This window comes from Pelodiscus sinensis, chromosome 19 (assembly GCF_049634645.1).
Source record: "Pelodiscus sinensis isolate JC-2024 chromosome 19, ASM4963464v1, whole genome shotgun sequence".
Lineage (NCBI taxonomy): Eukaryota > Metazoa > Chordata > Testudines > Trionychidae > Pelodiscus > Pelodiscus sinensis.
The window spans coordinates 25661145-25675864 of NC_134729.1; the positions used below are offsets into that span (position 1 = coordinate 25661145).

Consider the following 14720-nt stretch of genomic DNA (forward strand, 5'->3'; position numbering starts at 1 on the left):
GCTCCACGCGGCTCCCGGCCCTGGCTCCCAGCGTGGCCCAGCCCCGGTGCGGCTCCCTCCCGCGGCTCCTGGCCCTGGCTCCCAGCGTGGCCCAGCCCCGGTGCGGCTCCCTCCCGCGGCTCTACATGTCTCCCGGCCCTAGCTCCCAGTGTGGCCCAGCCCTGGCACGGCTCCCTCCCGCGGCTCCCGGCCCTGGCTCCCAGCGTGGCCCAGCCCCGGTGCGGCTCCCGGCCCTGGCTCCCAGCGTGGCCCAGCCCCGGTGCGGCTCCCGGCCCTGGCTCCCAGCGTGGCCCAGCCCTGGTGCGGCTCCCTCCTGCGGCTCCACGCGGCTCCCGGCCCTGGCTCCCAGCGTGGCCCAGCCCCGGTGCGGCTCCCTCCCGCGGCTCCACGCGGCTCCCGGCCCTGGCTCCCAGCGTGGCCCAGCCCCGGTGCGGCTCCCTCCCGCGGCTCCACGCAGCTCCCGACCCTGGCTGCCAGTGTGGCCCAGCCACGGTGTGGCTCCTTCCCGCGGCTCCACATGTCTCCCGGCCCTGGCTCCCAGTGTGGCCCAGCCCCGGTGCGGCTCCCTCCCGCGGCTCCACATGTCTCCCGGCCCTGGCTCCCAGCGTGGCCCAGCCCTGGTACGGCTCCCTCCCGTGGCTCCACGCGGCTCCTGGCCCTGGCTCCCAGCGTGGCCCAGCTCCGGCGCGGCTCCCTCCCGCGGCTCCACATGTCTCCCGGCCCTGGCTCCCAGCGTGGCCCAGCCCTGGTGCGGCTCCCTCCCGCGGCTCCACGCGGCTCCCAGCCCTGGCCCTGGCTCCCAGCGTGGCCCAGCCCCGGTGCGGCTCCACGCAGCTCCCGGCCCTGGCTCCCAGCGTGGCCCAGCCCCGGTGCGGCTCCCTCCCGCGGCTCCACGCGGCTCCCGGCCCTGGCTCCCAGAGTGGCCCAGCCCCGGTGCGGCTCCCTCCCGCGGCTCCTGGCCCTGGCTCCCAGCGTGGCCCAGCCCCGGTGCGGCTCCCTCCCGCGGCTCTACATGTCTCCCGGCCCTGGCTCCCAGCGTGGCCCAGCCCTGGTGCGGCTCCCTCCCGCGGCTCCACATGGCTCCCGGCCCTGGCTCCCAGTGTGGCCCAGCCCTGGCACGGCTCCCTCCCGCGGCTCCCGGCCCTGGCTCCCAGCGTGGCCCAGCCCCGGTGCGGCTCCCTCCCGCGGCTCCCGGCCCTGGCTCCCAGCGTGGCCCAGCCCCGGCGCGGCTCCCTCCCGCGGCTCCCGGCCCTGGCTCCCAGCGTGGCCCAGCCCCGGTGCGGCTCCCTCCCGCGGCTCCCGGCCCTGGCTCCCAGTGTGGCCCAGCCCTGGCACGGCTCCCTCCCGCGGCTCCCGGCCCTGGCTCCCAGTGTGGCCCAGCCCTGGCACGGCTCCCTCCCGCGGCTCCCGGCCCTGGCTCCCAGCGTGGCCCAGCCCCGGCGCGGCTCACCCACGCAGCTCTTGCCCGTGGGGTCAGACTCGTAGCCCAGGTTGCAGATGCAGCGGTAGCTCCCGCGCAGGTTCTCGCACATCCCGTTGGGGCAGATGTCCGGGTTGAGGGCGCACTCGTTGATATCTGGCAGGGGGAGGGGACAATGCGCTGGAGCAGGAACAGCGGCCGACGCCCGAGTGCCCCCTGCCCACAGGCCCCAGCCCAGCCTTGCTCTGCTCCCAGCCCTTCCCCTCCTCAGCCCCCGGGACTGAGCTTCAGCAGTGGGGCGGACGCAAGGCAGGGCCCACAAAGCCCCCAGCCGGGGGGGGCAGAGCGATTCCTCCTTCCTGGGCAGCACCCGGCTGATGGACCCCCCCGCGCCCCAAGCCCTGCTCAGCGTCGGTGCCAGCGCTGGCTGCTACCAGAGCAGCGGCCCGGCTCCCCTGCCGCCAGCTGCTCCTTCCATTCCCCGGAGGGCTCGCGGCATCGGTGCCCTGCAGCGTCCCGAAGCGGGAGAACAGGCAAGGGGCAGGCGTGTGGGGCTGCTGGGGGGAGGCCCAGCCCCCAGTGCGCTGTCCCCAGGGCCAGGAGTGAGGGCAGGTCAGCAGGCCCCGGCCAGCACTGCCTGCTGCATCCCCTCGCGCCACCACCCGCCCTTCCCAGGGGGCAGGGCTGCCACGCGCTGGGAGCCGGCTGCTGAGCCAGAGCCAGGCAAGGGCCCTGCCGGCGTCTGGGAGAGCAACCGTGGGGCAGCCCTGCCAAATCCATAGCCGGGATGCCCACGGCGCAGGGCTGGACTCAGCGCCAGGCCAGTCGCACGGAGCAAGAGGCCGGGCTCAGACCTGGGCTGGCTGCAGGGCCCAGCGTGGCCTTTGGTCCGTGCCGCACGCAGGAGGCTGCCCGCTGGGTGCCCGCGAAGCCGGAGCCCCAGGCACGTTGCCTGCGCCCGCCCCGGGCCATCCTGCGCCAAGCTGCTCCCGCCCGCCGGAGCCCGTCCGGCCAAGCTGTGCCCCAGGAGCGGACGCCTCCCGACCCTGCCTCGGCTGGGAGCCAGCAGCTCCTCCTGCGGCTCCAAAGGGCCCCGCCCCGGCGCCCAGAGCTCAGCCAAGGCAGGGACGCCTGTGCCGGGCTCCCCACCCCCGGCCAGACGCAGCCCTGCCCGTCCCTGTGTCTCTGTGCAGCAGCCTCGAGCCCGCTCCCCGACTGCAGCACGGCTGTGACGCTGCCCGCGGGCCCCTGGCACGGGCTGCACCGCGACACAAGGACCCTGAGGCCTCCAGGCTTCGGCCTCCAGCTCGGTCCCATGCGGCAGGCCCAGGAGCTGTCTGGCGGTGCTGCTCCCTCTGCTGAGCTGAACTGCTGAGCGCCGCCCGCCCCTGCCCACCCGGCCCTGCCCGCCCGGCCCTGCCCGCCCGGCCCTGCCCGCCCGGCCCCTGCCCGCCCGGCCCCTGCCACCCGGCCCTGCCCGCCCGGCCCCTGCCACCCGGCCCTGCCCGCCCGGCCCCTGCCACCCGGCCCTGCCCGCCCGGCCCCTGCCCGCCCGGCCCCTGCCACCCGGCCCTGCCCGCCCGGCCCCTGCCCGCCCGGCCCCTGCCCGCCCGGCCCTGCCCGCCCGGCCCCTGCCACCCGGCCCTGCCCGCCCGGCCCTGCCCGCCCGGCCCCTGCCACCCGGCCCTGCCCGCCCGGCCCTGCCCACCCGGCCCCTGCCACCCGGCCCTGCCCACCCAGCCCTGCCCACCCAGCCCTGCCCGCCCGGCCCCTGACGCCCACTCCTGCCCACCCGGCCCTGCCCACCCAGCCCTGCCCACCCGGCCCCTGCCACCTGGCCCTGCCCACCCAGCCCTGCCCACCCGGCCCTGCCACCCGGCCCTGCCCACCCAGCCCCTGACGCCCACTCCTGCCCACCCGGCCCTGCCCACCCAGCCCCTGACGCCCACTCCTGGCCACCCGGCCGCTGCCACCAGGCCCCTGCCGCCCACCCCTGTCGCCCGCTCCTGCCGCCCGGAAACACAGTCTCGTATCTGCTCACATGCACACCTACACAAAGGTGAACTCTCACACGCGCGCACGCCCACACAAATGTGAGCTGATACACCTGCTCAGTGAGCGTAGCCCAGCTGGGTCGCTGCACACACACGTTCTTCGCCAGCTGACGCTCGTGTCGATACCCCCCACTGCACCGGAAGCAGCTGAACACCGGGGCTTACAGTGGGACGTAACAGGCGCCCGTCACTACAGCCATTTCCCTGGAGAACCAGAGAATGCAGAACCAGAGCAGGGGAGGTCCCCGAGTCCAGCCCCCGCCCAGCGAGACGGACGATCCGGTGCGGGGGGCAGCCCTTACCTCTGCCGTCGGCCGTGATCCCGATGCCGCTGCTGCAGAGCGCCTGGAACTCGGCTGTGGAGAGAAGGGGACAGATCCGTTAGCTCGTCTGAGCAGCGGTTGCCATCGGGGAGCCCTTTGTCCCGGGAGCGTGGCGGCCTGTACAGCGGGTTGCGCTTTCCACAGCCCAGCTCTGGGACACCGCAATGCCAGGCCAAAGCGAGCAGGGAAGGGGTCTGCGACGGGAACCCAGCCTGCACCGGCAGCGCACGCCCCGTGCACGCAGGACTGCCGAGCCCCACACCTCCCCAAGCCACGGGACTGGGCACGCAGGGGCTGGTTCCAGGGGGTCTCGCGGTGCCTAGCACTCGGCCCGACGCTGGTCACGGGTCCAGCCACACCGCTTCTGTCAGGGTCGTGCAATGGAGAGAGGGGTTCTGGGCACCCACACTCCTCGTGCCCCCAGTACAGCAGCCACCCCCAGGGAACGGACTTTAGAGACTTTCTGTGGGGCTGGGCAGCTGGCACTAGAGGAGCCGGCCCCATGTGGGTGCTCTGGGGCTGGAGCGGCTGTTTGACAGTGGATGGGCTGGACCGGGGGTGGGTCCTGGGGCCAGGGGTAGGCAGAGGCCCTGGGGAGAAGGGGTGCAGGAGGCGTGGCCTCAGGGCAGAGCCCCGCCCAAAGAGAAGTAACATTCAATGCTGACGGGGGAGCAAAGGGGGTAACGCCCCAGGGCCTGGCGATTCCAAAGGGCTGGGGGTGCCACGGTGGTGCCAGTGGCCAGAGCCTGGGTCCTTTAAATGGACACCGGAGCGCTGCATCGTGCGCTACAGGCAGCTCTGAGCATGCACCAGTGTGGGTGGCACGAAGGGCTGGCTGCCCTGGCCCCGCCCCTTCCGGGAGCCACACCCCCACCTTGCCCATGACTGTCAGCGCAGCATGGCCATTGTGGGGCAGCCAGCCTGGGACGCGGAGCCCCGTGGCCACTCCATGGGTGGGCAGGGGGCACCCAGCGGGCACGTGGCCCCGGCCCTGGTGCTCACCCGAGGCCTTGGCGGGGCAGGGCTGGCAGGGCTCCCCGAAGCCGTGGTCGGCGTTGGCGCAGCAGCATTCCGACTTGGTGACCGCGCCCGGGAAGGGGCGGGCGCAGGTGCCCTTTTTGATGGCGCCGTAGCAGGTGCTGCGCACGTGGGTGTCCACGCACACCCGCCCGTCCACGCCGATGGCCAGCCCGCCCAGGCACTCGCAGCGGAAGGAGCCCTCCGTGTTAATGCACCAGCCGTTCATGCAGATGCCGGGCGTCTCGCACTCGTCCACGTCTGAGAGGGAAGTGCAAGGAGCATGAGCTGCTAGTGGGGGCAGGGCGGGGCGGGCGGGGCAGGGGCCCGGTCCCCAGCGGGGGGGCTCTGGGAGGCTCCGTAGCTCAGGGAAGGGGCCCCGGCAGACGCGGCTGCAGCTCGTCACCACATTCAGTGTGAAACCGAAGAGTGGACTTCCCTGCCTGCTGAGGACCGGCCCTCCCCCCCAGCACGCTGAGAGCTGGTCCACTTCCCTCCAGCCCGCTCAGAGCCAGCCCACTCCCCCCCAGCCTGCTCAGAGCCGGCCCACTCCCCCCCAGCACGCTGAGAGCTGGTCCACTTCCCCCCAGCCCGCTCAGAGCCGGCCCACTCCCCCCCAGCCTGCTCGGAGCCGGCCCACTCCCCCCCAGCACGCTGAGAGCTGGTCCACTTCCCCCCAGCCCGCTCAGAGCCGGCCCACTCCCCCCCAGCCCGCTCGGAGCCGGCCCACTCCCCCCCAGCCTGCTCAGAGCCGGCCCACTCCCCCCCAGCCCGCTCGGAGCCGGCCCACTCCCCCCCAGCCTGCTCAGAGCCGGCCCACTCCCCCCCAGCCCGCTCAGAGCCGGCCCACTCCCCCCCAGCCTGCTCAGAGCCGGCCCACTCCCCCCCAGCACGCTGAGAGCCGTCCCATTCCCCCACAGCATGCTGAGAGCTGGCCCATTCCCCCCCAGCCCGCTCAGAGCCGGCCCACTCCCCGCCAGCCCGCTCAGAGCCAGCCCACTCCCCCCCAGCCCACTCAGAGTCGGCCCATTCCCCCCCCAGCACCCCAGCCCTCTGAGAACCAGCCCACTCCCCCCCAGCCCAGCCCGCTCAAAGCCAGCCCATTCCCCCCCCCCAGCACCCCCTGCCCGCTCAAAGCCAGCCCATCCCCCCCCCCCCAGTACCCCCTGCCCGCTCAGAGCCGGCCCATTCCTCCCCCTTGCCTGCTGAGAGACGAACCATCCCCCGCCCCCCCCCCCAGCAGACTGGCACTTCTGGCTCTGCTGCTTAGCCTGGCGAGAGGGCAGGGGATTCAATCTTTGCCACAGGATTATGGAGTCAGGTCCCAGCCCTCTGGCCCCCCCAGCCCTCACCGACCGCCGCGCCCCGTCCCCCGACACTGGCTGCCCCCAGGCTGGAGCCCCGGCCGTCTGCGCACCCACGCAGTAGCGCCCGTTGGGAGCCAGCACGAAGCCGGGTTTGCAGATGCATTTGAAGCTGCCGTCTTCATTGATGCACATCCCGTTGAGGCACATGTTGGTCGTGGCGCATTCGTCGTGATCTGGGGGGAGAAGACGCGTGAGCAGAGCCCGCAAGGAGCAGCCGGGCGGGGTGTTCGCCCCCCCGGGGAAGGCAGGGCAGGGAGAAGGGCTGTCGGTCCAGGGACGCCCACAAGCCCCCAGGGACGCCCCCAGGGACGCCCACAAGCCGAGCACGCCAGGCCTGGGCTCCGCACCTCTCGGGAGCCAGAGAAAGCCCCTTTGTACCCCACTGCAGAGCCAAGCGCTGCCCCTTTGAACTGCATCCGCGGGGGGGGGGGGGGGGGGGGGCGCCGCTACCGGCTGCCGAGGGGAACACACCGAACCCCCTGCAGCCCCCGCTCTGGGCGGGCCCCCGTCTTGTGCAGGGGCGAGGGAGCCGCTTGAGAGCCGCTGACTCGCTGGGTCTGCTTGCGGGGCCGTTTGCACGGGCAGTGACGGGAACCGGCTCTGCACTCGTATTTCACGTGTGCTCCTGGGCAGAGCGACAGGCTGGGCCAGCCCCCTGCGGCAGGGCGGCCGCTCGAGCGACCAGCAGCACCTCACTGACGGGCCCCACGTGGGGCCGCCCACAGCCGAGCAACTGGCTGGGAACGCTGAGAGCAGCATGGAGCCAGGGCCTGGACAGGGCGCCTCCCCGGGACAAACTCCCTCTGGGGCTCTGCGTTCACACCAGGACCCGGGGGTGAGGGTGTGAGGGACCTGGGGGGCCTCCCTCTCGGTCGTCTCTCCAGCTCAGCCCTCAGGAGCGCCTTGGCGCCGGGCCAGGGACCTGTCCCAGGACGGGGTGTTCCCGGGAGCTTTGTTCCATCTCTGGTACAGGCGGGCCCAGGGACTACTGCGCTGGCCTGTGTCAGTTGCTTCCTCCAACAGTTTTACTCTCCACTTTTGCTTCCTCTCTTTTCACCAATAACCCTCGATTTTGGGGTCCAAAGGACGGGCCCAGCGTGTCCTGTGGGTGAGGCCCGGCCCGTCAGACCGGAGCGCGTCACCTCAGCAGGCTGGTGCTAATCTCCGGGCAGTGGGGCCCACGGAAGGCAAGCGCCTGGCTCAGGGCCACACGGCGTGTCTGTGGGTGAGGAGGGACCTGAACCCATGATTCCCTGCTCATGGGGGGCTGCCCTTCCCCTCGAGGTGGGAGGGGGAGCTTCTGGGGCCCAAGCCTAGAACTGGAAGGGCCCCCACGGCAGGACCCAGCACCGTCTACACCAGGGCTACTCCAAACGCGGCCCATGGCCCTTTTGTTTGTGGCCCGCGGTGCAGTTTGGGTTTACGTGGGACCCAGCACGCGGCCGGCGGGCGGGATCCTTTGAACGTGGCTTCCATGGGGAACACACTCCCCAACGGTGAGGCACTGAAAGATGCAAGTGGACAGGCACAGGGTGTCGGCGTTTCTAGCCCGGGGGATGAGGTGCTAGGAGCGCTGGGGCATTGTGTATTCATGCCCATCAGTGTGAAAAAATCTATTTGCATATATTTGCATATGTATTTGCATGAATACACAATTACACTTAAGTTGCAGCCCTCGGCATGTGCTGTGAGCATCATTGTGGCCCCTGGGACTTCCAAAGTTGAGTCGCCCTGATCTAGGTCATCCCTGACAGGTGTCTGTCTAACCTGCTCTCCAGAGATGGAGACTCCACAACCTCCCTAGGCAATTTATCTCAGTGTGTAACCACCCGACAGACAGGAAGGTTTTCCTAATGTCCAACCTAAACCTCCCTTGCTGCAGTATAAACCCATTGCTGCTTGTCCTGTCCTCAGAGGCCAAGGAGAACAAGTTTTCTCCCTCCTCCTTGTGACACCCTTTTAGATACTTGAAAACTGCTCTCATGTCCCCTCTCTGTCTTCTCCTTTCCAAACTAAACAAGCCCAGTTCTTTCAGTCTTCCCTCATAGCTCACGTTCTCTAGACCTTTAATCATTTTTGTTTCTCTTCTCTGGACCCTCTCCAATTTCTCCACATCTTCCCTGAAATGTGGTGCCCAGAACTGGACACAAGACGCCAGCTGAGGCCTGATCAATAGGAAGAATGTAGAGCGGAAGAACAACTTCTTGTGTCTTGCTCCTAACACTCCTGCTAATACATCCCAGACGGATGTTTGCTTTCGTCGCACTGTTGACTCATACTTAGCTTGTGGTCCTCTATGACCCCTAGATCCCCTTCTGAAGGACTCCTTCCTAGTCGGTCGCTTCCCATTCTGTGTGTGTGAAACCGATTGTTCCTTCCTAAGTGGAGCACTTTGCATTTGTCCTTATTAAACTTCATCCTATTTACCTCAGACCATTTCTCCAGTTTGTCCAGATCATTTCGAATTATGACCCAGTCCTCCAAAGCAGTCGCAGCCCCTCCCAGCTTGGTACCATCTGCAAACTTAATAAGCATCCTCTCTATGCTGCTTCTAAATCATGGATGAAGATACTGAACAGAACCGGTCCCAAAACAGACCCCCATGGAACCCCACTTGTTCTGCCCTTCCAGAGGACTGGAACCATTGGTAACTACTCTCTGGGAACAGTTATCCAGCCAGGTCTGCACACACACCCCTTACAGTGGTCCTGTTCCGGAGGGGCCCTGTAGGGACAGCAAGGTTCCCCCAGCTTGCCTTAGGCATGGGGCCCAGGTTTGGCAGCAAGGGCAGGACCGGGGGGAAAGTGGGGAGGACGGTTTCCAGCCCTTTCCCTCAGGTACAGGATCAGGCCCCCGGCCCTGGAGTTTCTTCTGGTCTTTGCTTAGCTTCTGGGGGCCTTTCGGCCCCTGCGGGGGGGGGGGGGGGGAGGCTGCTGGGAACAGCAGGGGAAGCTGGTGAGTTGGGTATTTTCACCACAGCAGCCCAGGAAGAAATCGTTAGCATGGCTGATGTAACGGGCCCTCCTGGGGCTTCCCGCAACACCTCCCCACCATGAAAATCCAGCTTCCGCCTCGGTCCCCCCGCAGGCTGCCAGCTCGGCCTCCGCTTTCACGCCACACCCAGCAGGGCGTGAACCCAGCTGTTTCCAGGAAAGTTTAAAAGCTGCTGCAGATTCCTCCCGTGGCACCCAAGGGCCGTGGCGAGAGGGAACCCACCTCCGGCAGCGCTGTCCCAAGGCGAACGCCCGCGCCCCTCAGCAGAGGCCAGGCCTGGCTAGAACAGGGTGGGCTGGCAAGGCCTTTCCCAGACAGTGAGGGCCTTAAGAAAATGCCCAGGCCCTGCAGGAATAAGCCCCCCGGCCACGCGGCCAGAGCTGACCAGTCACGGCGGGTGCAAAGCCCTACTATTCATCTCAGGGCAGGGCTCACCACAGCTTGGCAAACTCGGGGCAGTTTTGGTGTTGCTAACAGCACCACCCCAGAGGTGGCCGCATTCCTGCAGCGAGGGAGCTCTGGGAAGCCCTTGTCTGGCTGAGCCTGCTCTCCCCCTGCATGGGATTGCAGCTGCCTGTGTGTCCCAGGCTGCCCCCTGCCCAGCGCAGCAGCCAGGCGCGACGGGCCCTGTCTGGAGCCCCGCTGGGCCCGCGCTGGGGCGGCTGCTCACCCACGCAGTTCTTGCCGTCGGGGGTGATTTCAAAGCCCGCGTTGCAGATGCACTGGAAGCTGCCATCAGTGTTCACGCAGCGGCCATTCCTGCACATCACGCCGTTCATGATGCACTCGTCAATGTCTGCAGGGAAACACGCACCCGGTAGCAGCAGAGCCAGGAGCAGCGTGAGCCTGGAGAGCCCCCAAGGCCCCTCCACGCAGCGTGGCCACGGCGGGCTCCTCGGAGGGCAGGACCCCTCTCTCCGCTCTGGGCAGCAGGCCCCGGCTCCGACAGCCCGTTCTCCCTCTCTGCTCTGTGCCCCGGCCGCAGCCCTGAACCCAACGCGCCAGCCACAGGACCCCGGCCCCCCGTGAACGCCCCGGCCAGCCCCCTGCCCGTAGCTGCTCCGTAGCACTGACTCGTCTTCCACGCCGCCGGGGGCAACTGGGGCAGCTGCACAGGGCCTGGCATTTCGACGGAACCCGGAGCTCACGGACATCGCCCCTGCTACTTGGGTAGAGGCCACCACTGGAGCCTGGGGCCCCTTTGGACCAGAGATGCTAAATATCGGTTAATGGAACAGTCGAGGAACCTCAGGAATTCTTATGGGTTAGTCGACTAGTCTCTGGTCCCCGAGGGCGGGGCCGGCAGCCAGAGCGCTCTAGCCCCACTCGTGGGGAGCCCTCTGCCCCCTGCGCTGCTGCCTCTGATACAGTGGGGAGGGGTCTCGGGGCCCGCCGGAACTGAGCCGGGCTGCCCGGCTCCTAATACTCTTTACATGCAGAGCCGCGGCAGGGCCAGGGCCAGGACCCAGCAGCAGCCAGGACTGAGGCGGGCTAAAAAATGTGCTAAAAAGGTTACGGGAGGGGGAGGGGGAGGGGGAGGGGGGAGGGATGCGCGTCGTCTGTAGCGTTAACCGACAGGCTTTTGCATATCGGTTAGTCAGTTCGCGGACTCCACTATTGCATCCCTACTTGCAACTGCTGCAGCACCTGCTCCAGACAGAGTGAAGGGCCGATTGTCCTAGGCCCCGCCCCTTCTGCTCTAGGCCCCGCCCCTTCTGCTCTAGGCCCCGCCCCTTCTGGGGCACAGAGCCAGCCCCCCCACCATGCCCCCGGGGGCTGTGGGTCTCGCTGCTTTTTTCCAATTGTGGTGCACTTTGGACCTGTCCCTTAGACCCACCAGCGAGCCCCACTGCCCAGCCCCGGCCTTACTCTGCTCCGCTGCGGCCTGGCTCCCGCGGCCCAGGCCCCACACCGGGGCAGGCCCCAGCGCGCTGGACCAGGGCAGTGGCTGTGCCCATGGTCGGTGAGCCCCAGGGAGCCGGCAGGGGGCCCGCTGCTGGATTTGCACTGCAGTGAGACAGGCCCCTGCTCGCTGGGAGCTGAAACGCCCGACCAGGGACTGAGTGAGGCGAGGCTGCTGAGGCCCCGGGGTAACATGCTGGGGGGTGCCTAGCAGCTGGGATGGGCCCTAGGGCCTGGGTGTGCATCCTGGGGCCCCCCATGTAGCCCCTCTTTGTCGTGACCAGCTCTCAGGGCAGGGCAGGAGCAGGGAGGGGGCAGGGCAAGAGCGGGGAGGGAAAAGGGCAGGAGCCGGGAGGGGAAAGGGAAGGACGGGCAGGAGGAGAGAGGGGACAGGGCAGGAGCGGGGTGGAATGGGTAGGGGTGGGGAGGGAGAAGGGCAGGAGCCGGGAGGGGAAAGGGGAGGACGGGCAGGAGCAGGAAGGGGACAGGGCAGGAGCGGGAAGGGGACAGGGCAGGAGCGGGGAGGGGAAAGGGCAGGATGGGCAGGAGCGGGGTGGGATGGGCAGGAGGGAGAAGGGCAGGAGCAGGGAGGGGAAAGGACAGGAGCAGGGTGGGATGGGTAGGGGTGGAGTGGGAGAAGGGCAGGGGTGGGGTGGGGTGGGATGGGCAGGAGCGGGGTGGAACAGGCAGGGACGGGACAGGCAGGGGCTGGGGGCAGGGCAGCCGGCGGGAGCAGGGAGGGGAGATCAGGGAGGAAGACAAGGGTCAGTCAGAGCCTCCTCCCCCAGCCCTGGGCAGGACTCTGCCCGCCCCCGCCCGGCCCACGCACCGACACAGGCCTGCTTGGTGGAGGTGCTCTGGAAGCCCTCGTGGCACTTGCAGTGGTAGGAGCCGGGCGTGTTCACGCAGTCGCCATGCACGCAGGGGCTGCTGGAGCATTCGTCCACATCTGCACAGAAAGGGGCATGAAGCCGGCAGCCCCCACGCCTGGGAGGGCCGTGCCAGAGCTCGGGGCTGCTTGGCGGCCGCGGGCCAGGCCCCCGCCGCGCCGCCCGGCTCAGGAACGGCCAGGGCCCGATCCTGCCACGTGCTGAGCCGACTCCCTCCGCCCCGCGCAGCCCCTCAGGGCACCAAGATGGAGTGGGAGCAGCTGGCATCCGGCCAGGGAGGTCTCACCCCCAACACTGCCAGGGCGTCCGGGAGGAATGGGGGCAGGGCCAGAGATGTGGGAGGCACCATAGGGGAAAGGGTGGGGCAGCGGGGGCAGGGACAAGGCCACAGGGGAGGGGTGGGGCCACAGGGACTGGGCTGTGGGGAGCAGGGGTGTGGGGGCACGGGTGGGGCCAGGGCGGGGCTGTGGGGCAGGGCCATGGGGGCAGGGCGGGGCCGCAGGGCAGGGGCGGGGCCAGAGATGTGGGGCTTGGGCGGCACCATAAGGATAAGGGTGGGGCAGCGGGGGCATCTGGCACCTGGCCTGAGGGTCTCTCACCCCAGACAATGCCAGGGTGCATGGGAGGGGCAAGGGTGGGGCCATGGGGGTGAGGGCAGGGCCAGAGGCCAGGGTAGGGCCACAAGGGCAGGGCCACGGGGGCAGGGACAAGGCCGGGGGGGTGGGGCCACAGGGATGGGGCGGTGAGGGCAGAGTTGTGGGGGCACGGAAGGGGCCAGGGGCGGGGACAGGGAGGGGCCACAGGGCAGGGGCGGGGCCGTAAGGCAGGGCTGCAGGGCAGGGGCGGGGACAGGGAGGGACCGCAGGGCAGGGGCGGGGACAGGGAGGGGCCGCAGGGCAGGGGCGGGGCCGTGAGGCAGGGCTGCAGGGCAGGGGCGGGGACAGGGAGGGACCGCAGGGCAGGGGCGGGGACAGGGAGGGGCCACAGGGCAGGGGCGGGGCCGTAAGGCAGGGCTGCAGGGCAGGGGCGGGGACAGGGAGGGGCCGCAGGGCAGGGGCGGGGCCGTGAGGCAGGGCTGCAGGGCAGGGGCGTGGCCAGGGCAGGGCGGGGCCACGGGACAGCTGGCCCCGGCCCGGGGTCTCACCAATGCACTCTCCCCGCACGTCCTGCTTGTAGCCCATGTTGCACTCGCAGCGGTAGCTGGAGGGGGTGGGGATGCAGCGCCCGTTCAGACATAGGTTGGTGAAGTGCTTGCAGATGTCGATGGTCTGGTTCAAGGTGGCGGTTCCTGGGAACCCCAGAGAGACAAGAGCCTGGACCGGCCGCCCGAGCCCCCTTCCTTCCGGGGGGGGAGGGGAACACCCACAGGCCTCGCCTCCCCCATAGGCCGCCAGCATCACCCGCCACTCACTGCCCATCTGCCACCCCCCAGCACACCAGGCCCGGCTACAGGCAACGAGGGCTCGTCTGGACGCAGGCCAAGGAGCCAGCACGGCCCCGGTGGCAGGGGCCCTGGGAGGAGCCGTCAGATGGAACAGGCTGCAAAGCGGGTCCTTGGGCAAATTGCTGGCCCTGGGCCCAAGCCTGGCAACCGGGGCAGGACTTGGGGGCGCCCCTCCAGCAGCCTGGCCGGGGTAATGCCAGGCCCAAAGCCAGAGAACTGCCAGGCCAGGCCCTTGCCAACCACCAGCCCTTGGCTCAAGCGTCTCTCTGCAGCTAGCGGGGGGCTGCTGGACCTCAGGCTCCCGGAGCTGAGGTTCCTGGCAGGGGCCGCTGGCGTGGCCTCAAACCCACCCTGCTCCACCCAGGGGCCGGGCTCAGGGAGCACAAAGCCCCCCGCTCTGTCCCTGGGCACTGCCCGCCTGCCAGGGGCTCCTGCCCACTTGACGTCTCCCGGGGTGCTGCTCAGAAACCGGCCACGTCCGTTCACTGCACACAGGGCGGCACAGCCTCTCTCGGAGCCAGGGAGCACAGAGAGGTGCAGGGCTGCCCACCTTGGCCTGGCTGCAGAGATCCAGCACCTGCCCCCAGGCCCTCTGCCAGTCGTTAGAACAGACTGCAAGTGACTGGCCCAAGGGCACCCAGCACGTCAGTAGCAGGGCTGGGTTTAGCACCCAGGGTGTCCTGAGTCTCCACCTCTGCCCGTGCCCTCCGGCTGCCGAAGCAGTGCGGGGACAGGAGGGAGAAGGGGCTGTAGCTGAAGGGCATTGGTGGACGGGCAGCCTGCCCTGTGGCACGCTGTGCCAGCCGGGTGAGCCGTGCGCAGCGTGGGTGTCACGTCCCAGCAGCCCCCGTGGCTGGACTGCAGCCCAGAAAAGGGGCAGCCCTGCTGGGCCAGCTCTAGCAGACAGGAGGAGTCATGTACCGATGCTGGAACTTCCAGGGCCCATCCCAGGCAGCCCCGGGATCCCGCCTTGGCCGTTTGCCCCATTGGGTCCAATGCCTCCGGGTCCGCTGATTCCCGGCCCGACTCCGTTCGGCCCAAACCCAGGAACGCCGGGGAAGGTGCCGGAGAAGCCTGGCATGGCCGGGAGCCCTTCAGTGCAGAGCCTGCGGTACTCATCTGAAACGAAACCGACGCGTGAGCGTCACGCCCGCTGCCGGCCGAGGGGCCCAGCCCGGCATGACAGCCTGTGGGAAGCAGGGGGCTCTGGAGAGAGCTCCACTCCCCTTCATCACTGAGGCCTGGAGAGGTGAGTCTTGTGCCGCACGTGGCCAGTGGCCCCCCCCACAGAGACAGGAAGAGCCATGTG

General features: G+C 69.3%; 1 protein-coding gene across 1 annotated transcript in view; it reads right to left on the reverse strand.

The window, feature by feature from the left end:
* The window catches only part of FBN3 (fibrillin 3), a 169618-nt gene that overhangs the window by 74356 nt on the left and 80542 nt on the right, over window positions 1–14720 (reverse strand). The window contains exons 11-18 of the mRNA XM_075903143.1: window positions 14333–14530; window positions 13112–13255; window positions 11907–12026; window positions 9846–9971; window positions 6232–6354; window positions 4800–5075; window positions 3777–3830; window positions 1451–1576 (exon numbers count right to left, since the gene is read on the reverse strand). Coding sequence (XP_075759258.1) covers window positions 1451–1576; window positions 3777–3830; window positions 4800–5075; window positions 6232–6354; window positions 9846–9971; window positions 11907–12026; window positions 13112–13255; window positions 14333–14530 — 1167 coding nt within the window. The remainder of the gene's footprint in view (window positions 1–1450; window positions 1577–3776; window positions 3831–4799; window positions 5076–6231; window positions 6355–9845; window positions 9972–11906; window positions 12027–13111; window positions 13256–14332; window positions 14531–14720) is intronic.